Below are 25,289 nucleotides of genomic sequence, written 5' to 3' on the forward strand. Positions count from 1 at the left end.
CAATAGTAATAATAATAATAATAATATTACATACATACCCCTTTGCATTGCACTTCCATAAGCTGTTAAATCTTTTTGGTACTGTGACTATAGTAAAAGCTTCCGGCAAGATGTTTTTTTTTAACTTATTACTGGTGATTTAATAGCTGACTTAACTTTATTATTTTTGAATGTACATGACGGTGAAATATTAGTATTTCAGGTATACTACTACTTCAGTTCAACTGTGCAATATGTATATATATATAATTTTTTCACTTTAAATCTGTGCAATTACAATATAAAACTCATAATATTACCTTACTATATTTTTACTACTATTGTTTTATTGCTTTTGTACTTATTTACTCTTCTTTATTGACACTCTTCTATTGTGCAGTAATGTAAATTTCCCCACCGTGAGACTATTAAAGGAATATCTTATCTTAATATGGTGAGGATCTTTAATCATAACAAAAATGTATATACCAGTATATTTAGTATTTATTTTTATTTTAACATTATTTTCCTTATCTCTTAAACTTTGTCCTCAATACATTTCATTTAATAGTGTTGGAGGAGGGAAAATGTGTGGTTATGTCCTCCAGTCATGAGACTACAATGTATGCACTAGAGAAGTAAAACACTATTAGTGATGATCTGAAGATGGATGTGTACAAGTTAAACCCCAGATTCATTTATAGTTGTGTTATGTGATATATGTCTTGACAAATAAGTCCCTAAAGTGCCCGTCCCGATGATATTGTCATGTCTTTTCTTGAATCTGCACTGCTGTTACGTTTCTGTGTTTATTTTAGTTCATGTCCATCAGACTTTGAGACACTTTCAGACTTACTTCGCACAATTAAGCATCTTTTATTCAAAATGAAATGAACAAGTCCTTCAAAAACAACATGGAACACAACAAGGAACACCGGAAGAGACACTCGGCTTACATCCAGACCACAAGGATCTAACTAACTAAACGTTGACGCATTTCTTTTGAACTTTTGGCATTTTTAACATTCCTCCAAAAACTTGTAACAACTTTTGTCTCCAGACTTCATGAACATTATTTTGTCTTTCTCTCTACCTCTCCAACAAAATGAATAACTGAAATAGATCTAGTAGGGTGGAGTCGATAAGGGGTCAACAGACGGCCCTGATATTTATTCCTCTCAAATAAACTGAAAACAGTGAATAACGCAGCAGTGTTGAAGAGATGTACTCGAGCCTGTAATCTGGTTCCCAGGACAGTCCGGGTCTCTGTGTCCTCAGTCAAAGAGCTCATCAAGGACACTCGCTGAGGTGTGACGTGTGGACGGCTGTGAAGCAAAAACAGGACAAAGAAAGTCTGAGCTGTGCAGGAATGTAGTCGTTAATTTGTTGATGTCATGCCAAGCAAAAAAAAAGCTAAAAATCCTCCAGTCATTTATTTACTACTCGTAGCTTTGGCTCAATCTCATCTGTCACATTAGAAACAGGGGCCGCCTCCGAAAAATCTCAATGATTTAAAATATCATTCTCTAGTGCTGCATTTAGATATAAAAGTCAACTCTACAAATTAAAAGTATAATGAATCATCACAGGCAGCTGAGATGAAGTTGGCCTGATACAAAATAGTGGAATAGAAATTCAAGTATACTGATTTTTATTATAAATGGTTATTTTTACATTTTTAATAATTTCCTTCATACAAATATAAAATCTAAAGCACAAATTGTTTATTAATTGTAAGTACAGTAAACCTGATGGTTAATTTCTGCTTTTAACTACATTATATATTATCTTATTTTAACGTTTGACTAAGACTGTTTTACTCACCAGTGTGTACGCAGATTCGTTGTCAGAACCACTTTCATAATTCTCAATCTCAGCTTCCTCTCTCTCTTCGATCTCGTCCTCAATCAGAGAAAGTCTGAAAAGCAAACGCAGATCATTCACATTGTAATTAATCAGCCGTCACTTAATGAGAATTTTTAAATGTTATAAATATTAAAAAAGTAATCTGTGATGACACGGTTTGTGTCCTCGTCTTACAGGGTGAGGTGGGAGTTCAGGTCCGAGGTGGGGAAATGCTGGCTGGAGGAGGAGTGGCGATGTCTGGTGGGTTTCACCTTTCGCATCTGAAACCTGGAGAGAAGCAGCAGGTAGTAAACACTGGTAGCCCTGGAAACGTTTTTTGGGTCGGCATTGTCGAACAGGTTGTCCTCCACTTCGGTCCAGACTGAAATATCTCAACAATTATTGGATGGATTGACATGAAATGCTGACTTGACTTTTGCCTGAGTGCCATTGGCAGGTAGAAGTTTTCGGTTATCCTGTGTTAAATCTCAACAACTACTGATTGAGTCCCAGACGATGAATCGTCATGACTTTGCGTTTTCTCTTGACACGTTGGCATGTGGAAACGTCTCAATTTCATCTGAAACTAACAATTATATTCACTCTCAATCAATCTGTTGCTTGTCTTCTCAATCGATCAGTTTTTTGTTCAACAAAATGTCATAAAGTGGGGAAAAATGTTGATCACTGCTCCTCAAAATGTTTTATTTGTCCCGACCAAAATTCAAAAGACACTCAGTTCACTGTCACAGAAGACTAAAGAAACCAGAAAATATTCACATTTGAGAAGTTTGAATCAGAGACCTTTAGATAAAAAAAACTGCTTCAGAAAGTGATCATCCCTTAACTCGGTGATGGACTGAAACCACTTTGTCTATTTCAAACCTCTGATGTGTAGATAGTCGATACTGCAGACACACTGATGATAAAATGCAGCGTACCCTGAGGAAAACTCCTCCTCAGACTCCGGCTCAGTTAAGCCACTGCCCACATCAGACTCTTTGGCTCTTGGTTTCCTGGAGGTCTTCTGCTCTGCCGTCTGTTTCAGCATGGTGGAGGTGAGGGCTGGGGTTGGCAGGCTGCTATGGACACTACTGCTGTCCAACCAGGATCCTCTGGACACCGAACCTGGAGACAGAGGAGAGGAGGAGGTAGAAGTCACTACAGAAGGTCTCTGTGACATTTTGTGTTTTACTAATTATGCCAACAGAAGAAATTGTCATAATTTCAAATGTTCTTGCACAGTTCAGTGGATTTTAAAAGATTTTCACATTGACAAGGATTTCCATACCGAGCATGTGCTGAAAACAGACTCAGGCAACATGCGTTCTGAAACAACTAGCTGTGAGTAATCATCAATTAGTTGACAAAAGATTAGAGAGTCTAAGTTAACAAAGCAAAACACTAATTATCTCCTGTTTCAGCCACTTAAATGTGAGGATTTGCTGCTTTTCTGTTTATATAATTGTAAATTAATCATTTTTGAATTTGGACTGTTAGGTGAGAAAAACAAGCAATTTGATTAATATTAAAAATGATCATTAGTTGCAGCCTAGTTTGGGAAAACCTTCCTTCTTTAACATATTCGTAATTCCAACAGCACTGTTCTTTAGTCAACCCTCATCTCTGATCCTCCCACAAAATCCCTTTCCTGTACTGAGTGTATTCATACACACTGCTGTGTCCCCCTCACCCGGAGTGGTGGTCCTCTTGCGTTTAGCTACAGGAGTATCGAGTGAGGAGGTGGCGTCTCCTCCCACCTCATGGTCTTTGGCTTTGGAAGCAGAGCGTCCCTCCAAAGAACGCTGATAATGTCTCACAGCCGTCCAGGAGAGGGCAGTGCTGGGACACACTGATTTAAGGAACGCTGCACTGGGAGGGGATGAGAGAGTGACAGAGGGATGAGGACAAAGACCCTGCAAACCTTTGTTAACGTGCAGCAGTTCAGCTTCAGGTTTCACTAAATTATAATGAATCAAATCCAATCCAGGACCGTAATTAATACACAATCTAAAGTAACATTTCAGGAACGAGTACATAAGCATTAATGTCTGTGTTTAGTTTTTGTTTGTGTGGATGTGGTTTTTGTTCTTGTGGCTCACAGTTGGGTGCGGTCCTGCTGCAGCAGCTTGAAACTGAACTCGCTGAGGATCTCCAAGAAGGCCAAGTTTGGGTGCTGCTCTTCTCCCTCATAAGGGTCCAGGAAAGCAAAGCGTATCCCGTCTCTGAGAGGAAAAACAACAATACAAACACATCAAAGACAGATTTACATCATGGATTGAGCAAAATACTTTAATGTTTAACTTAATTTGTTATATTTTATCACCAATTCTGAGATGATTTTCAGGTAAGAGGATTTTCTTTTTTTAACATTCAGGCTGCCTGCACCTGAGAGCTGAAAACTGCCCTCACAGCCATGACGTCAAATTTGAATAAACAGAGTGTGAACCAGACAGCTCTGGTCTGTTTGTGTTTGTCAGTGACTTGTGTGTTACTGACGTGTGCAGGGCCACCAGTGGTTTGCGAACTCGATGAAGATCGATGCCAAAGCTCATGGCAAGCTTCTTGGCCAGATCTCTAATCTCACCGAGATCCTGCATGCTGAGGTCCTCTGTAAGCATCTCTGAGAACAGCTGAACACACACAAACATGTTGTGTAAAAGTCAAGCTATTCACACACCACTATAGATATGGAAAGATTGTTCCACTTGCTGGCTTGTCAGATGCGGTTAAAACTTTCTGTCAAACACTTAAAAGCAGAGGTTGTAGTTAGCTTGGAAAATCAAATAATTGCCAGAAGTTAGAAATAAAGCAACACAACACAATAATTCACATTCATGTTTTGTTACATTTATTATTGAGTGCACACCTGCTTCAGAGTCAGACAAACAGTCTTGGCGCTGTGTACGGGATTGATGAGCTTGCTCTTGCTTAAGGTCTCTTTAATGATGTCACCAAAGTCTTTAAAGAACTGGAGAAACCCAAAAAGAAAAAAACAACACTTTAGTTATGATCATTACTTGATTTAATTAGCATTGATTTAATTAGCGTTGCTGACTAAATGTCTAAAGGTAAAAATAATCCACTCTGTAGTCATCTGTGCTTCTTTTAACCATCTGTGACTCATTCTTAGCACATCGCTGCTACTAAAAAGATTTTATCACACTCCTCCGCTCTCTTGCGCATCTTCTACATTCATTTCTTCCTCTTGACAAATTGTTTCCAGTAATTCACCTGATGAACTTTCCCACTCAACCAAGTGTTCATTTAAACATTTTAATTAACACTTTTTGCTTTGACAGAGATCCAGCAGGTGAATATATGTTCCCTTTGATGTATAAAATGAAATATGTTTAAATTTAACAGCAATCCTGAACTGTGTTAAATTGAGCACACAGACACAATTAGATGGGTATCATTGTAAAGTAAGTTGTAGTAATACTACTATTAGTACTTATAAGTAGTAATAGTATTATAAAATGAACTAGACTGGAAGTAAACTATCCCCTAAAGCTTGTATCTCCATCGCTACCTTGTTGTAGTGTTTGAGGATGTCCGTGGCGGCAGCGAGGTCCAGCACTCCGTAGATGACCAACTTACAGTAGCCAGCCAGCTGGTTGCGCTTCTTCTGGAGAACAGTTATCTTCAACTCCTCATCTTCACCTGGAGAGGTCAGAGCCGCAGGTGAGGAGTGAGGACGGAAAGGAGAAGAGGAGACGGGGAAGTAACAGACTAACAAGTAACATAAGAGTTAGAGTGGCAGGCACAACGCTTTGAGATGTTGATAAAACAGAAGCAGAACAAAACGTGATGAAAGATGTAAAGCTTCTGAGAGAAATGGTATTTGGCAGCACTAAGAAAAAAAAGATTTGTTACAGAAGCAGATTCGCAAAACAGGACATCAAAAAGTGTGTCTGCAGGCATAAATGAGAGTAAAGTCCGCTGGGAGAGCTTTGGCAGAGTTAAAAATGAGCATTTCATTTCCAAAACACTACATACCACTACACATCATCACATGAAAATAAATCAGTAATTCAAAAATGTCACTTCTGCCGTCATTTAGGGGTTATTTATTCATTTTGATACCATCGAGCTCGACATCCTCGGGATCAGTGAAGACGTAGTCCAGGAGGAAAGTAGCCAGCTCAGCACGCAGGGAGTCAGAGGGCAGGTGGATGAGAGTTTTGAGAGCGGGCTCAGAGCGGACCGAATTCTCATTGTACAACACCATCAAATCGCACAAAAGCTCAAATGCCTGAAGATGAGAGGAAACACAAACTTCAGTGGAATCTCTACAATCAAAATTCAGATTTCAGATCTGTAATCTTGTAAGTTTTTGAGCATGAATAGGCTGACAGTAGATTGGTCAGTTTGTCTGAGACATATTTTCTATACACTCAGATAAAAAAGTTAACAGGTCTCAAGGATAACATTTCTCACTGTTATTCAATGAATGTGGTAAAAAATAAACTTTTACAAACTAAAAATAACCTTTTCATTTGTAATAAACCACTAACATACTCAAATCATGCCTGTTAATTCACATATGAGATGATGCTAATTGTAATAAGGCTCTTACCTTATCTCTGATCTCAGTCTGGTTCAGAGACAAACATCTTTGACAGACTCTGCAGAACGACTGGACCTCCTTCTTCAGACGCTTCAGCTCCGCCTGGAACAGATGATGATGATGAAGGAACAAAGACCAGAGGGAGACAGATATGTCACCTCATTAGTGTGTACACACGTGGACAAAATTGTTGGTACCCCTCTGTTAATGAAAGAAAAACCCACAATGGTCACTGAAATAACTTGAAACTGACAAAAGTAATAATAAATAAAGATTTACTGAAAATTAACCAATGAAAATCAGACATTGCTTTTGAATTGTGATTGAACAGAATAATAATAAAAAAAAACTAATTAAACAGGCCTGGACAAAAATGATGGTACCCTTAACTTAATATTTTGTTGCACAACCTTTTGAGGCAATCACTGCAATCAAACGATTTCTGTAACTGTCAATGAGACTTCTGCACATGTCAACAGGTATTTTGGCCCACTCCTCATGAGCAAACTGCTCCAGTTGTCTCAGGTTTGAAGGGTGCCTTCTCCAGACGGCATGTTTCAGCTCCTTCCACAGATGTGGGACCGAGGATTTAGATCAGGGCTCATAGGCCACTTCAGAATAGTCCAATGTCTTGCTCTTAGCCATTCTTGGGTGTTTTTAGCTGTGTGTTTTGGGTCATTATCCTGTTGGAAGACCCATGACCTGCGACTGAGACCAAGCTTTCTGACACTAGGCAGCACATTTCTCTCCAAAATGCCTTGATAGTCTTGAGATTTCATTGTATCCTGCACAGATTCAAGACACCCTGTGCCAGATGCAGCAAAGCAGCCCCAGAACATAACCGAGCCTCCTCCATGTTTCAAAGTAGGGACAAAGTAGTGTTCTTTTCTTGGTATGCTTCATTTTTGCGTCTGTGAACATAGAGCTGATGTGCCTTGCCAAAAAGCTCCAGTTTTGTCTCATATGTCCAAAGGACATTCTCCCAGAAGCTTTGTGGCTTGGCAATATGCATTGTGGCAAATTCCAGTCTCGCTTTTTTATGATTTGCTTTCAACAGTGGTGTCCTCCTTGGTCGTCTCCCATGAAGTCCACTTTGGCTCAAACAATGATGGATGGTGCGATCTGACACTGATGTACCTTGACCTTGGAGTTCACCTTTAATTTCTTTGGAGGTTGTTCTGGGCTCTTTGGTTACCATTCGTATTATCTGTCTCTTCAATTTGTCATCAATTTTCCTCCTGCGGCCACGTCCAGGGAGGTTGGCTACAGTCCCGTGGACCTTAAACTTTAGAATAATATGTGCAACTGTAGTCACAGGAACATCAAGCTTCTTGGAGATGGTCTTATAGCCTTTACCTTTAACATGCTTGTCTATAATTTTTATTTCTAATCTCCTGAGACAACTCTGTCCTTCGCTTCCTGTGGTCCATGTTCAGTGTGGTACACACCATGTCACCAAACAGCACAGTGACTACTTGTCACCCTTTAAATAGGCAGACTGACTGATTACAAGTTTGAAGGCACCTGTAATGCTAATTAGAGGGCACACCTTAGTTTAACATTTCCCTATGGTCAAATTATTTTCAATATTTTCTAGGGGCGTCATCATTTTTGTCCAGGCCTGTTTAATTAGTTGTTTTTTTTTTATTATTCTGTTCAATCACAATTCAAAAGCCATGTCTGATTTTCATTGGTTAATTTTCAGTAAATTTTTATTTATTATTACTTTTGTCAGTTTCAAGTTATTTCAGTGACCATTGTGGGTTTTTCTTTCATTAACGGAGGGGTACCAACAATTTTGTCCATGTGTGTATACATGTGAGTGTAGGACAGAAGTGGGGTGCATATTATGTTTCCACTGGACTATCATTTGAATTCACCTCTTTCTGAACAGCTACGAAAGCATTATAATGATTATTTTCATGATCAATTAATGTGTTGATTATTTTCTTGATTAACCAATTAGTCGTTTGGTCTATAAAATGCCAGAAAGTGGTGAAAAATGTCCAAGAGCCTAAGGTGACATCTTCAACGGTCCATTATGAAATACAACTTTCACCACTGTGACAAAAAACTGGATGTCTGTCCATTCAACAGGTGATTTAGTATGGAGTTAGTGTAGCAGCAGCCTCCCAGTTTTGATGATGGATTCTGATGTTTCCCATTAGATGACTCTCTTTCTGTAAACTACACATTCCAACCTGCTGCTAAAGTTGTTGGTAGCAAAGACAAAAATAATCTGCCACAGATAAAATTAATCTGCGTGTTTGTTAATTCTGTTTAAACGGCATGTGGGTGTTTCTATACGTGTGCTTGGCAGGCACAGAAAGTCGTCAATTTCAGTGTTGAAAATACAAAACATGAAAACAAACAAGTGATGGAAATAACTAAACATGAGGGAGGGATTTGTGCGTGCTTCCTCTGGAACGCTGTTTAGATAAAAACACAAATGGTGGCCTGAGTAATGATGACGTCTTGTGTGTGTGTGTGAAGTTGAGAGAGAGAGAAACGCAGCAGAAAAACTGGAAATGAGCATTGGGGGTTAAAGAGTGAAGAAAGGAAGAATCAAACAGAACAAACAGTGAAGTGAAACAGCAATAAAAAGTGTGAAGCAGTGGGATATAAATGTCACTAGGGGCTCGGATGCTCACTAACAGATTGTTGTGTTAATTGCCTGCTGTCTGTGCAGCTGGTGAACTGGGGAACAATTCAGACGAGTAGAGCTCCACAAACACACAGGAAGGCCACCAACGAGGCCGTCGTGGGGTGAGCTGTGATGGTGACGGTTATCATGAAAGTTTGGTTTGGCTCATGCAGGCAGACTGGCACTCTCCGCAGTGTGTGAGCTAGTGACAGCTCTGTGTGCCAAAGAGAAGGTCAAACTAAACTGAACTAAACTACTTTTAAACATCGAATATGTTACAGATGTTATTGAAGATTACAAAAAGCTGTTTTTTTTTAGATGTCACATCAGCACCTCGGTTGGTGTGGAGTTGACCACGTTCACTTTGGCCCACATCAGGTGGAAGGCTGCACACCTCAGAGCCGACACCATGAGCTGGAATTACACAAGGATAAGTAAAGATTAACCTCCGTTTCATTTTGGTGAAAAATATCACAGCAGGTTCTTATCAACATAAAATTACTTAAAAATATAACAGATGTCTAGATGTGAATGCCTCCATTAAGAAAGGAGCAAAGTTCTGAACATGGTTGAACGAGTTTGCCTTATTTAACCCAAACTCCCACAGTTATACAACAAATTCAGACATAACCTGAATGCATAAAAAGTGAAAGACACCATCAAATCATGTCTTCTTTGAAAGGCAAGTAATAAAATTTGCATTACACAGAAAAGCAGTTTCTAAAGTGAGTTGTATCATTCCCAAATCATGGCTCCTTAATAATATAATATCTACACAGATCACTCAGACATTTGAACCACCCGATGTTATGGCCTCTCTTACCGCTGCACAACTCAGCACGCAAATATCAAACTTTGTGCGTTTATTACAAACCTCCTTCTCGAGGTCTCTGGACTCCACCCTGCTCTTTAGAAGCTCGAGACAGGAGTCAAACAGCTTCCAGCCTGTTGGGTCTTTGGCACTGAAAAATTTGCACGAACACACACTCTGTTCAGTACAGAGAACAGACTGTATTACTGATATATTATAACACACACACACACACACACACCTGCTCAATGCTGCAATCCTTTTCAAGGCAATGGCTGCACTGTATGTGTCATCGTCATCTGCAGTACCCTGGACACACAAAAACAGGCACACTCTTAAGAGAGAAAAAGCTACACAATGTGGGGTTTTACACCAGAAATAACGTCAACTAAAATCAACTCATTAATTAAAAATGCTTTTTTACATTAAAGACACTGGAAGCTGAGATTCATCACTCCTCAACTCTTCTACAAGTCTTTGAACAGTTTCTAACATTTGTTTTGTTTTTGTGTTCTGGACCACAATCTTCATCAACTTTAACTGCTTACTTTATGCTTTTAAAGACAACTGAAACCAAAATAAGATACTTAATTCTGTGCCACAATGTACTGTAACTAAACATTTAAAAATGACTTGTTTATATAACTAATGTAAGATAGATGCATGAATTGTTACTTCACTGTACGAGCACATATGCAAACATTATATATGCTCACCCACCTGCAGCAGGTCACTTAGGTAGGTGCTGAAGCACTCAGTCAGGCCGTCCAACAGCTGGCTGAATGCCAGGTGTGCGCGGGAGGAGAAGGTGTAGCGGTCAGAGCTAAGAGTGTTGGCCAGTTGGGCACAAGCCTCCAAGACAGTGGCCTCTGTGTGCTTCTCCACAATCCCACATATCTGAGACAGCAGCAGGTCCAGATGCTGGAGGGGACACGGGAGAGAGGAGAATGGAGGAGGAATATATGTTTATTTTGTTGAGTGTATTTTTCCTTTAAAGAGGAAGCCTGTTGATTTTACAGGTCTTAAAAGAGAACGACGGCATATGAGAAAAAGCTGTATTGTATAAAGCTTTTGTGTGAAGCTGAACTGTCTCTAGTGATGTAACCTGAGGCAGCAACATTCGTCGAAGGATCAGGTGGGGAGTACCAGTCCTCAAAGCCTGTTCCTCATCTCTGCTTGATGCCAGGGCTCGAGGTTACATTAGCTGCAACTAGCATAATACACCCAAATCTCAACCCAACTCAGTTCAGTTGTAAATGGTAAAATGGCCTGTACTTATATAGCGCCTTTCTAGTCTTTTCGACCACTCAAAGCGCTTTACAATACATTTCATTCACCCCATTCACACACATTCATACACTGATGGCAGGAGCTACCACGCAGGGTGCCAACCTGCACATCAGGGGAAGCTAATCATTCATACACATTCATACACCGTTGGCACAGCAACGGGAACAAGTTGTCTTGTGGGTAATGTAGGCAGCAGCTTTACACAAGGAGGATGAATGCTTAGAATAAAAAATATAACAACTATTTTGTTCTGCATCGATTTCAATCCTTCGGTTGAAAAAAAGGTCTCATCATGAGTCCGACGACGTTATATAAGTGAAATGCTAAATATTTGATTTAAACAAAACAAACAAACAAAACATTTCATCTGTTTTATTTCATTTTGCATTATACATTTGAAGCTTCGGGTCATCATACAAGAGTAACTGTGAAGCCCTAATAGACCAGAAACCATTAAAAATATCTAAATATGAGTCCTTTCTATTTCCCTCTTAATTTCTCTAATTTCTTTGTCTAACATATTAGGCCTCTAACCCAGAAATACACTCACAATGTAGATGTAATGATTCACAGGGGCCGTGACATAATTTCTGAAGAGATTTTAATTATTTATTCAGTTTAATTCTATTAGTCCTCCACATTTGTAGCCCTCCTACCTTCTCCAGCCACTGAGCGCTGTTGTACATCTCCAGGTCGAAGTAAAGCGGAGCTTTGACAAGGAGGGTCACCATCTTTGCATCTGCTGAATACTGCAGTTCAGTGAGGAGAGGACAGGAAAACACAATGTTTTTCCCAATTCTTAGTGAAATATTAAATAACAAAACAGGAGATGTGTTCAGCATATACTTCAGCATATGATATCTGCCAGTTAAATTATAATTCTCATAATAGTCGAAGCTGACCAAAGAACAGATCATGATGTACGTGACAGTAATACAGTGTTACTTAAATGTATTCAAACTAAGTGGAATGAATGAACTAATTCAGGAATGAATGAGGAAATGCTGCTGTATGTTTAGCAGGTTTAAGCCACAATATTAGATATAGGATTATGAAATATCCATGTTTACCTTGGCCAGTAGTTGTGGCAGTAAGGGGATGAAATGGGTAGTGATGCGTCTCCGGTCTTGCTCCTGGATCTTTTTATCCTTCATACTCAGGATCTAATTTCACAGAAACAGTCAGTGAAACAGTCGCAGGACAGTAGTGTTCAAACATGTACTCATGCAAGTGTGGCTACAGACAAATACATGACCACTGCTGCTCAAGAAAATATTAAAATACTTGGAATGTTTAGAGTTATAATATAAAACGTTTACTCCAAACACAAAGCACCTGTCAATCACTGCAAAACTATCTGTCTTGAAATGTGATGCAAACAAATGTATGGAGGCTCTGGATGGATATACTGATATTCAAACACATGAATGTATCCTTGCAGAGTTATCCAGTATATTAAATGTATTCAATTCACTGCTGCAAAGCTAGTTGTTGCATCTTGAAACCTAAAGCTAAGAGTACCTGTGATACATGAATTTAAAAGGAAAATCAAAAAATGACATTTCTTTCGCCCCCACAAGCCTTCACTGCTCCATATATTAGTGTCACCACCTTCTTTCCCTGAGTTCTCCCAACAGGTGGGGTTGCCTGTGCTGCCTGTCTGATGGCACACATCATCAGCTCTATGAGAGCCCCCTCCTCCTCATACATCAAACCTGACAACACAGGGGTAGAGACAGGTGCACAGCTAAGTGGGTGATGGCATGTGTTGAAAACAGGAACATATATACCTGATGAAACACAAGAATTATCTATATTATATGATGACATGTCAGCTTAACACCGTATCCTTTCAGCAAGCAGGCGTCCGACTATCACATCACATCATGTAACATCAGACGCTTTCTGTCCACACAGAATCTGTTAAATATGCAGTTCTGTTACATCACGTAAACAAGCCACGTACCACGGATCAGCTGTGCAATCCAGATCAGACTGGAGACATCTCTACTAAAGATGGGAGAGTATTTGCTGCATTTGTACTTTTTAAACAGATAGTTTAAAAAGCACAAATGTACAAACTTTTTAAACAATACTTTTACGTTTGTTTGCAGGAAATGACAAACAATTTAGCCAACAGCACCTAAACCAGAAACTTCCAGCTCCCTGTTGATCTCCATCCAGCCAGCTGCTACTTTATTTAGGTTTTTTGAGTGAAATGAGGTGTCATAGAGATAACTCTTAATTTCAACTGCGTCACTTGCAGCCAGTTAGGACCCTCCAATAGAAAACTAAGCGATCAAACTGATTCTGTCGCTGATGCTTGCTCACATTCAGTCAGGACCCGGTGTCAAGTTGAACTCTCAGCACTGAATCTGTCTCAGCTGCGAGTGCGGTCTTGACTGCTTGTCGTGTAATAACAGTCTTTTCTTGTTCCTCACCAGATTCCTGAAGCAAGAATGACGTCATAGTCTCCCAGTCTCTCAGCTCCGCGCCTGCCACACGCCACAGACTGTCCACCAGGTACACCCCATGCTCATGAAACTGTCAAAAGAGGGAATGAGGTGTTTCAAACTACCTATAGGTGATAAACAGCTCTACTAAGACAACTTTATTAATCCCTTGGAGGGCAATTCATTTGACAGCTCGCACCACAACATACTCGTACACATAAATAACAATATAAAACACAGAAGAAAGAAGAGATGGCAGCTGTGTTCAAAAAGTGCAAAATCAGTGTGCAAAGTCTGCAGGCCCTAGTCCAATAAATAGTTCATTAAGAGGTAGCCTATACAAGCTCTAAATGATAAACAAATGCATGAGAGTATCCAACTGCACAGTGCAGTTGATGCTCTACACTGACCATCACTTATTTTACCCATGACAAGTTTGCTTTATTATTGAATTTCTACACTGACGCTGGGAAAATAAATGTTCAATTTCTTTTTTCTTTTTTTTTTACATAAATGACTCAGAAAGTATACATAGTTTAAGATTTTACTGTACACGAAACAAACAGCTTGTTCTGGAGACAAAAAAAAAACTTTTATCGGGTTTATGTGCAGATGATTTAGTATAAAAATTTAACCTCCTGCTCATCCTTGGGCTAGATCAGCATTTTATGAGGAATTCAGAATGAAACATGATTTGAACAGTAGTTTACAATTCATCATGAAAATAAAATGGCAGATCATCAAACTTCTGCTACGAACGCAAACTCAGTCAGTGCTCCGTCAGACCACACTGCCAGTTCAAATGTGCCCAGATATAACCTGTAACCTTTTCAAATTCCACATTATTGAATTCCAGGTTAAAATTCACAATATGAAAATAAAATATATATATATATATATATATACATTTCTTTATAGTATTCGTCAATATATTCACATTTTAGAACAAAGTGAGAGTGACAGATTGACTCAGGGATACAGAGGCAGAAAGAAAAGAAAGGTTACCTCACTCTGGATGTAGAAGGAGATGAGGATTTGAAAAAAGGCGGCATTGTCACATTTATCGTTCTCCTGGTGGTCACCGGCGATCACAGTTTTCAGCCTGACACACACACACAAAAATTCACTTTACATTAACCCAAAATAAAGAAATGAGTAATTAGATATAATGTGATGATAAGGTTAGTTGAATATTGATGACACATGGAGGCGGCCACCTAAACTCTTGAAAGTAATAAATATTATACACACAATTTAAACTGCATGTAAATGTGAAAAAGTATCACTTGTGTCATCCATGCTGGCTTTCATGTGCATTATAATGACCTGCATTATAAAGACTAAACTATTTCAAGATATTTTCTATAAAATCTTAAGTGTCAGTTAAATATGTTAAATACCATATGAGCAACACAAAAAAGTTGTGCCTTAACAACTTGAGTGACAAGGTCAATCCACACCAAGAACGATAACTATAACCATAACTATTAATATATCAATATTTAAAAATAATTTTAACTCAAGTGGGTGGTGGAGTCCAAACCACAAATTATAATGACGTCCTTTTGGGCTTCAGACCGGTTTCCCTGCCTCAATGCAGTTTGTGCACTTAGGTGCATCACCCTTCAGTGCCTGGTACCGTCAGTCGGTGCAGTTTGGTCTGTAAACACTGGAACGTCACAGTAACTATGGGGAACTGAAATATTTCGGGACACATTGAATCACCACCCACCTGTGAAAACAGTTTGTTTTCTTCTGTCTCTGCACACGTACAGCAGTAACATGTCATCAACATCCATTTTCCTAAGCTGTCAACACAGCTGGAGTGCACAGCGCATGTGTGCCATTGCTGTTTACAGACTGTTATTGTTGTGGATACTCACATACTTATCATTATAGTTAACGTTATAGTTATTGTTCTAGGTGTGGAAAACCTTTAGTGACTCTGCCCATTAGTCTGCCTGAGTGTGTGGAAAAGAAGGATGAAGGTGTACTTGTTGTAGAGGAAAACACTGGCTGCAGACGCCAGGCCCCGGTGTGAAGCGTAAACCAGAGGGTAGATGTGAGAGCATTCTTCCTCTCTCAGGGCTTCCTCTGTCCCCCTGCATATGTGCACACATACACACAGCTGTTACAGGAGATATTCAAACATTATTTAATTTACTACTGTCAAGTAATTTGTATTTATACATGAAAGGACTTGTGTGTAGAATTTAGCGGCATCTAGCATGTTTTAATTAGTGTATAATCACTTGAAAATTAGAATTGTTGTGTTTTTGATTATCTTAGAATGAGCACTTTATTTATTTTAAGGTACAGTGAAATTCAGGAGATAAGGTAAGGGTGGTAAGGAGTGAATACCCCTCTCTCCTTACCACCCTTACCTTATCTCCTGAATTTGCTGGTTGCAACCTCACTGCTAAATGCTACACACTGGTCCATTAAAAAACTTTCAACAGCTTTTATCTACTGGTAATATCGCAGACTTGGATGCAGTATTTTGTAGGATTTTTAAATTATTTTTATAACAGTTGATATAATTAAACAGATATTTATTAATCTTGTTTATTAACCTCATAACTTTTAAATCTCCCTTCCTACTCAATCCTTACAACCTCTGAATTATTCGTGATTTGAGTCAGTGGTGTGAGATTTTGGCCAATGTGAGAACTCACGACTCACACTGTGAATCATCAGCATTCATAACAAAGAGAATCACAGTTATGAGTAAGCAATTTTGTAGACTACCGATATACGCAGTATTTGGTTGTTTTCACCCTAAAAAAATATATAATGTGGCTAAGTGTGCAATACTTTTTTAGATGATAAACTTTTAGTCAGGGGTCTTGAAGAGTTTCTTATAAAAAGGATAGGTTCACAATGTTTAAAGTCAGTGTTAAAACAATAGTCAGGTAAAAATCTGAGCATATATTTGTAACATCTTACAGTCTTAAGTAAAAAATTCCCATTTTGTGTCTTGACAGACTGTTTTCCTGTTGTGCTGCAGTGGAAGCATTGTAACAAGAAGAGGGAATTTGGCTCTTTTGGATGACATACATTTTTGCCAGAACAAGGGCTGTGGATTTTGTCCCCCATCACTTACACTTAAAGTGCATTATGAAGGGATCTCTTAATCTCATTATGAACAGAAGGAATGATTACAGCAAGAAAAACATTGCGTCAGTGTTCATTTAGAAACCTGTCAGTTATTTTAAGACAGACTTTCAGGGATTTCATAAACTGACCCCTGACCTCTAAACTGACACTGACCATGTGAAGCAATAAAGTACAATGAACAAAAACTTGCTCTGAATATAATATGACAGCATTATTACAAGGACAAGAAATGAGTCTGAGTTTGTATAGGAACAATGTAATATACAGTAGGATCCAAGGGACTGCACTATATTTGTATGTTTTAATATCCTAAAATTAAATTCCTGTACTGTATGATGCAGATGGTTTCACTGAGAAACCACCAGACAGAGAAACCCCTCACTGTTGGATCAGCAGCAACAGATTGACCACTTCCACTGCCACGTCTGGGTCCTTGTCCAGCACCATGCTGAGCATCCTCTCCTACACACACACACACACACACACACATTCAGTTATGTGGTACCACAAACACAGACATGCACAATCATGCATGCAGACAAACAGGAACAATACACAGACACACAAACCCACTGATTAGGAGCTAAGCTGTGGCATAAAAACCATTTATCTGCTGCAACACATGTGGCTTAGGATGGTTTTAATGTGTTTGAGAAGAGCTTATTAAGCACCAGTAATTGGCAGCAATTAAAACACCCAGACACACGTCCAGACAAAGGAAGAGACCATAACAGCAAACATGAATGTTAAAAAAAACATCCAAAAAAGGCACAGAAATGAGGGGAGGGGTCACAAAAATATAGACAACAAAACAGAAACAATACAATACACTGAAACAATAGATTAAAGACAAATGCTGAGACAGGCAGACAGGCCGAAAGACAGGGGGAAAAGGAGGGAGAAAAGAGGCATTAAATGAGGGTTGATTCCAATCCAGAGGGATGCCTCACTTTAAATCTGCTAGTGAAAAGCTCCAGGCGGCCAATGAATTCCTTCTCTTGGAACAGACCCTGCAGGGCGCGCACACACTGCAGACGCACTGGACTTTGCTGAGGGAAAGAAGATAAAGAACAGTAACCCACACTTGATAACCTGCATGCAGACTCCTGCTCAAGTCTGTTCATAGTGGACATTTCGTTGTGGGAGTGTGTTTATGTGATCCTGCATCTGTTTACAGATATTCTAATGTTGTGTCTCATGTGAGAGACTGTTGCAGCCTATGAAGCATGAATATTAAATAAAAAGCTGCTAAATTTGGAATGCTCAATTCCCGATGCACTGCAGTCCTTGTCACTGTTATCTCCACTGTTGGCTTGGAGAGCACTGCAGGCAGATGTGCTACTTCTATGACACTGAATGTCACCAGCTGAAGGTGGAAAGCCAGATAAAGGAATGACATCATAGTGACGCATCATGTTTTAGTCTGTTGTCTCGGCCTGTGTGTGATCCACCTTATCATGAAGGGTCCATCCGAGGTATTTAAGACATCCGTCATTGAGGAAGTCTTCAGGATCCATTTTCAACCACATGCCCATTTCCTCAATACATGCTGCCCGGATCTCAGGCAGCCGGTCACGGTAACGGTGTACAAACACACCACGGAAGGTGGCGTTCATCATGGAGGACAGCTCTTCTCTGTTTTCCTGCAGCTACAGCGCAAACATAAAAACATATGCACGCAAACAATGACTAACTTGGTCAACCAGGACTCCTGTCCATGCATTCGACCAAATGCATATACAGTCTATGGTTCATCTGACCGACCACCTTTCATTCCATTTAAGGGAACAGTGGGCAATCAAACCTCATAGCTAAAAATATTCCTCATTTCCAACTCTTCCAAGGTTTTTTAACCAAGGATTAAATTTTACAATTTCCGTATCAGTCTATATCATTCTAGTGATCCCTGTCTATAAGCAAAGGTAGGGAAGCAGGAGATATGATATGATGATGATTATGATAACAATATCATCATAGACACAAAACACAATGAACAAGCATCCTTTGTTTAACTCCTAGAGAGCTTACTTACTTTATATTGACTTAAAAATCTCTTTAAGGTGTTTAAAAAAAAATATGATCAGCAAATAAACAAGCTGTGTCCAACACACCTGAACTTTGTAAAATGTTAGCGTTTTGGAGAATTGTTCCATTGACATGTTAAAGTCTGTTTAAAAAGGGCTTACATGCAAAGAAATATCTGAAATATGTGTATTTGAGTTTTATTGCTTTGATCCCTTAGGAGATATTGCATCATCCCTTATACCACCTACCACGAAAACAGCAAGATATCAACACCTTTAATACCGTGATCTACAGGTGTATGAGTGGGTGTTTGTGCGTATGTCACCTCATTGATGGTGGCCTGCAGCTCTTCCAGCCTGTCAGAGGCTCTGTCATGCTCCCCCTTGCTATTCTCCATGTTGTGTCGCCGCTGGGTGGTCTGCAGCTGTACAGACACTATCACAGCTACTTCCACCAGCCCAGTCATCAGCCTCATGGCTAGTAGAGAAATACATGCACACACACAGAGCTACCTGTAAGCAGGGACGTACAGTCTGCCTCTTCAAAATGTCATTGTTTCTTACTAATATTATAAGTTACGCAGGATGAACCACAGAGTCATATAGCTTCATTAAGTGACCAAAACAATATATCCCTTTTGAGAGAGAAATTCCCTGCCAGCACTTTACTTAACAGCTTAATGGCATTATGGATAGGCTGTGTAGTTTGATTGAAAACAGGAAGAAGTCACATGAATGAGCAGAGGATACAAAAGAAACTACAAAAGCAAGCTAGATAGGACTGAATTCTGAAAAACAAAGGAGCTCCTCAAGCAACTAAAGCAGATGTCAGCTGAAATGAGCAGTTTGTTCTGCCTCCCGGAGAAGCAGGAGCAAAACCTTTGCTATCACAAATGTGGAGTGCAGGTTTCCTTCACTACCAAAAACTACAGCAAGTGATTTCAATAATTAGCATACAAGAATGACTACTATTCAAAAAATGTAGCCCTATTACTCTCAAAACTCCTTTGTGAATTAGTTTTCAGTATGTTTATGCTTTTCCTTTTTTCATGTAAGGGTTGAAGCAATATGCTTACCAAGCAGGGTGCTGGTGTGTCTGAAGGCTCTGACTTGGGAGTCAGACAGCCCGGTGAGCATGGCCAGCAGGGAGGGGAAGAGGTACTCGTCATAAATGAGACTATTCCGACAGGAGCGCACCAGAACCCGAGCAAACTCACACAGGCCGGCTTTGAAACGCTTCAGCTGAGGGCCTGGAGTGCACAGAGGGTAGTTCCCTGAATCCTGGAGGAGGAAAGGAAACAAAAGCAATGAAATATCCCACACCATGCTTTGTACAAATAACTGAAGCAGAAATCTGTGGTTTGCTCTGCTAATCAGTCAGGAACATCAGCGCCAAACCTGTGATTAAGTCATTAATGAGTCCATTTATCAGCATTAGTGTAATTAGCATGTTCCATCAAGCTGTACTCCAGGGATATGGAGGTCATTCACTTTTTCAACCAATTCCAGCAGGATTATTGTTTGTGAGAAGGGACAATTAAAGCTATGAACTAAATTCAGATTGGTAAGAACAATCAGTTTATCTTTTAATGCACTGGGTGACAGTAGATAAATATAATGTCCAATGTTTAAAATGTACTCCTGTTTGAGAAACATTTTAGCTATACTACAACAACTGCCCGGTTGTTTTAGGAACTTATTTTGCTTTTAAAAAATGTAACTATGTATTCATGACCAGTTATTGATTATTTATTTCTACAGTAGGAATGAATGGACCTGGAGCTAAATGCCTTAGGCTCAGATAGAAGTATTAGTCTTCTTATAGACTTTATTGACAGTTACAAAATACAGAATAATACCAGCCTCATCCCTTAAACTATTATCAAGTAATGTTTTCCTTGAGCTTTCTCACCTCATTGAACTCTTTGGTTAATGTGCTGATGATTTCGGCATTGTCCATGCTGTCAAGCATCTCTCTGCTAACCACTCCTGGAAAAAAAGACATAACATTCCACGCTAGTATAATAAATATAATAAACCCTGAAAATAGATAACACACTTCTGTTTGTTCTTCTTGATCCAAAAAATAAAAATAAAATTAGACGTTTCTGATTTTTTTTCATTTTTAATCCACACTAAAAAAATATTGATATGTTGTTGTCGTCAATCAGCAGGATTAACACAGCCTCTAGATATTGCATCGTTAGCATACTGGGAGATCAATAGTTGACTGCTGATCATTTCCTGTGCTGAAATTGGAAAGATAATCTGTTGAACTTTGACCCACAGCCCCCGCCTCCCAGCCTTCCTCTCGACCTCTGACCTTTGCATCCGCAGGACCGAACAATGAAGTTGATGAGCACCAGCAGCCCCGCCTCTCGGCTTCGTTTGTAGGTGTCCAGCCACTCGTCAACCACCGTCTTAAGAGTGACAGGCACATAGCAGCCAATGAGAGCTGCACTCAGGTCAAAGGACTAGAAGATTATTTATACAAAAAACACTCTTTTTTTCCCATAATCAGTTTAGCTAACCGTGGCAGTGTAACACATACAAAGACACTCCTCTTCAGAGCATCTGTTGTCCTGCTAATAATAGGAGAACCTCTAAGAAGATACAGTATATAAATGGTCAAATTTGAAAAGACAAAATATGTGCGAAGATGTTTAGATTTCATTAACAGTTCAGCCGATTTTCTGAATGCGTTAAATAAAAGTGGCCCTTCATTCAGGATCATTATCTGCATTGTGATGTTGCTCTTTACTGTAGTAGCAGACTTTTTAAACTACTCACAACATTTTCCATCCTCTATTGTTATGCAAATAGTCCTTTCTTTCTTGTTCTTAGCAAGAAGAGACTGAGCTTGCACAGCACAACAATGGTTGGGATGGACGCATGCTGCCAATCACTGATTTCGTGACCCAATGAAAGCACTCCTTCCCCTTCGCATATCAAAGGCAATTCTGTAGGGTTACATCAGTCAGCCGCTGACAGCAACATGATAATCTCTCTTATTGTCTGCTCTAACAGGCTTGTTTATCTTCTTTTTAGACATGTCTCCATCTGTACCTCCCTCTCTTCATGCATTTATCTCTATACCCCCCACCCCCTTCCTTCCATGCTTTTCAGTTGAGGGTTTGCTCACCACCATAGCACTCTTTCCAGAACGGACAGCATCATAGATATCCTCTGCACTGATACCCTGGTTCCCCTCATTCACTCTCGTCACAGGCCTAGGAGAGGCCCGCCTGGAAGTCCCTCGGGGATTCTGCTGCCTCTGCAGGGAGGGGTCTGGAGGAGTGGGGATGGGACTGCTACTGGGGCTGGACGTCGTCCTCAATGCAGTTTTACGCCTGGGTCTCTTGGGTGGCTTGGGATGAAAGAAAGACAGAAGGGCAGCTCAGCAGGGGATTCAGAGTGAATTGATGTAGTCAACAGAATTAGTGGTAGCCATGACAAGATAAGGTGTAAGCTTGAATCACACATCTACCACACTGTTGCTGTTTAGATCTGTAGATTTCATTTCTGTGGCTGCTAAGCCCTTTCTTTTAAAATAACGGAAAGATGTTTCAACAATGATAATCTCCAAGGGATAAATTGATTCAACACCATAAAACCAACAATAATTGGACGAGATAATAGGCCTGATCTGCTCCCTGGTGAATAACCTGCATCTAAATAAGAGTGAATAATTTCAGGAGAGAATAAAATAATTTACCCGAGGTTTGGGCAATGCCTGTTTTTTCCGCTTTGTGGCATTCATCGTGACCTCAAAGTCACTGCCAGAGTCTGAGCAGTCATCCAATGACTCGAGGCTAAAGGAGAGGGAGGAAAATTGACGTAAGATAAAGGTTGACATCAACAAATCATTATTACTAAGACTAACAAAATGACAGAGCTCATTAGTTAGCAGGGTTAAATTCTTTTCGGATCATTTGTGCATGAGTCAGTAATATGAGTCAGTAATTCCTGCCCTTATGTTTCTTCATTATAGTGACAAATTATTGTGGCAAAAATAACACATTATAGTTATCATGACATTACCTAATAAATCCCTTTAAATTAATATTATTGTTGTCTTTCCATTTCCTTTAGAGATGCAACAATTAGTAAATTAGTTGCCATAGTAAGTAAGTAAGTAATAGTAATTGCCAACTATTTTGATAATTAAGCCATTTAAGAAAAGAAATGCCAAAATTCTCAGATTCCAGCTTCTCACATGTTATTATGTTATGTTTTTTATACTCCTTTTATGACAGTAAAAATTTTTGGGTATTTGGGTTGTGGTTTGTTGGTCAAGACAAACCTAGAAATTTGAGGACATCAGCTTGGACTTTGGGGAAGTAGTGGTCAACATTTTACAGAACAAACAGCTAATCACCTTGTAAAGAAAACAATAAACAGATTGATCTATGATTAAAAGTAGTAACAACCCTTGTTTCCTTCATTCCTCTTTCCTAAAATAGTTATAATGCTACAGAGGAGATGGTTTCAGCACTTCTTCATTCTTTATTGGACAGTTTGGGCACTATACAGTATGTTGCTCTAACCATGTACATCATACACATTGACAGTGTCTCAGTTATTTTGATTTTGGAGATATGACAATATACTGACGATATTGGCCTGTCACATATGTTACCTGACATTTTTGTTTGTTTGTTTGTTGTGCAGGCAGCATTTAATGTATAGTTAATCCTTTTTCTTAATACAAGTTAAATATATATGTATAAATATGTTCTTTCTTGTTATTTTGTTAGTTATAGTTATTTAGTGACGTTTGCTGTTTCAGTGCATTGATGTCCTTCTATATTATAAAGTTTATTGTCAAACTTTAAAATATCCACCCAGTCTCTGTCAAAAGTTTGATAATTACATTTAAGAGTTCATTGCAAAAAATATGTGTTTGTTTGTATATATAAAATTATTGACTGACATATCTATTTCAGAATTTTTTTCCCCTTAATATCGGTATCCGCCCGAAAATCCAGTATCAATTGGGCCCTAATATACACACAATAATAATATACATACAAATGAATGATTACCGAAAATTTACAATATATTAAACAACTATATATTTACATTTACTTTGACTTTTGATGGGTGTCTCCTCATGTTAAATGCATATATGAAACATTTACTAGGCATGGCTGAATTTACCTGTCCAAATTTGAGTCTTCACTTGGCATGTTTGGTGAGGCGCCAGAGATTGAAAGGTAATGCTGAATGGTTGGTTGGCTGGTCTTTGCAGGTACTTAATCTTGCGTGAGGAAAATAACCTGCTGTGTGGGAGAAAAGACCGGGTTAGTTAAACTAGCATCCCCTACCTAATGACATAGCCTCCTCCATAATATTCACAACCCTCTTGCGTTTTAAAACAGTAAGTTAGCTAACGATAATTTACATCATGAGTTTAGTTATAGGTTAACATAGCTATATGTTTTTTTCTCACTTCAAATTTTGATAAATTTGATAGATATTTAGTAGCTAATTGGCGTTTTTTGTTTTATGGGTCGCCAACAGACAAGCTAACATCCCTACAGAGGCAACTTTAGCTTCAAAGATATTAGCTAGCTGACTCCTACAACAAAAACCATATCATTTCACAAACTAATAACGCAATTGTAGCATCTGATAATATGATTGCTGATCAATACTTTACTTTCTTTTGAGGTTTTATGGGATTTTCTTTTTCTCTTTCTGTCGTCGACCAAAAGTCAGTCGAAGGAGGCGCTAAACTATGCCAAGCGATTCTAGATGCTGATTGGCCAGAGCTCCATCACACGAGAAGATGATTGGTTGTTCAAAACGCTCTCTTGATTGTCATTGGTCAATCCCGCCGACATACGTCATGGTAGTTTCGTAGTTTTTAGGCTGAAGCTGTCCGTTACATTTTAAAGTGTTGAGTTTTAAAAGTAATACATCCTAAAATATTTGTTCTTTTTTGGATTTTTTTTCCTACACTGACTCACTCTATTAATATTTAAGTTGATATATTAACTGCCATATACTGTATTATACTGTATATGTGGAGACATTTCTAGCTGTATGCTCGTCCAGTGTATTGGGACCCTGAGGTGGTTGGCTCAGCTGCTCCTCGCCCCGCCACCGCAGGCTTCTCACCCCTCTCCCCCTTTTTTCGCCTCTGCACGGTCCATTGTTCTGTGTTTGATAGGCTGGGACCACAGTAAGGCTAGTCAGGGTAAAACACATAACTTCTGGTAAAACACTTCACAATAAAATGTCTGTTCCCAAGCCAAAAAAAAAATAAAAAATCACTGAAATGAACATTATTGTCTTTCTATTTCTCGTCAGCCATAAAGTCTGTTCTTCTCAATTTCAAATATGTCTAAACAGGAGCATCTTCATTGTAAATATCAATTTCAGATTGAACAATAAAAACAATTGTGGACTCACATTATGTGTTTATCGCTATATCACCAGTTTTACCCATCAAATGTGGAGTGAAAATATTACAATATCTAATATTATTTTGATTTTGAACTGAGGATATACTTTTATACAGGTTTGTCTTTATTAAACATGTAATATTTGA

General features: G+C 39.0%; 1 protein-coding gene across 1 annotated transcript; it reads right to left on the reverse strand.

Moving 5' to 3' along the window:
* Positions 1 to 913: 913 nt before the first annotated feature.
* LOC133986401 (cohesin subunit SA-3) lies at positions 914 to 24,891 on the reverse strand. The gene is made up of 31 exons (XM_062426219.1): positions 24,857 to 24,891; positions 22,449 to 22,545; positions 21,876 to 22,100; positions 21,057 to 21,153; positions 20,646 to 20,722; positions 19,810 to 20,014; positions 19,060 to 19,211; positions 18,161 to 18,358; positions 17,660 to 17,758; positions 17,092 to 17,171; positions 15,587 to 15,694; positions 14,598 to 14,694; positions 13,581 to 13,683; positions 12,748 to 12,854; positions 12,210 to 12,302; positions 11,796 to 11,888; positions 10,570 to 10,770; positions 10,091 to 10,158; positions 9,913 to 10,000; positions 9,372 to 9,452; positions 6,404 to 6,496; positions 5,911 to 6,079; positions 5,357 to 5,487; positions 4,694 to 4,795; positions 4,324 to 4,457; positions 3,927 to 4,049; positions 3,518 to 3,696; positions 2,766 to 2,952; positions 2,020 to 2,112; positions 1,804 to 1,897; positions 914 to 1,304 (listed from the first exon to the last, which is right to left on the reverse strand). The coding sequence occupies exons 1-31, from the start codon at positions 24,889 to 24,891 to the stop codon at positions 1,254 to 1,256; spliced, it is 3,660 nt and encodes a 1,219-aa protein (XP_062282203.1). The 3' UTR covers positions 914 to 1,253.
* Between the last annotated feature and the right edge of the window lie 398 nt (positions 24,892 to 25,289).

The sequence above is a fragment of the Scomber scombrus genome, chromosome 9 (genome assembly GCF_963691925.1).
Source record: "Scomber scombrus chromosome 9, fScoSco1.1, whole genome shotgun sequence".
NCBI lineage: Eukaryota > Metazoa > Chordata > Actinopteri > Scombriformes > Scombridae > Scomber > Scomber scombrus.

What these genes read in the sequence shown, in the direction of transcription:
- LOC133986401 (XM_062426219.1), bottom strand. Translation starts at nt 24,891, where the DNA reads ATGGACCGTGCAGAGGCGAAAAAAGGGGGAGAGGG. An exon ending in AGACTGAGATCAGAGATAAG is followed by an intron (nt 6,080 to 6,403) that starts GTAAGAGCCTTA and finishes TCTCATCTTCAG; the next exon opens with GCATTTGAGCTTTTGTGCGA. An exon ending in TCCTCAAACACTACAACAAG is followed by an intron (nt 4,796 to 5,356) that starts GTAGCGATGGAG and finishes GGGTTTCTCCAG; the next exon opens with TTCTTTAAAGACTTTGGTGA.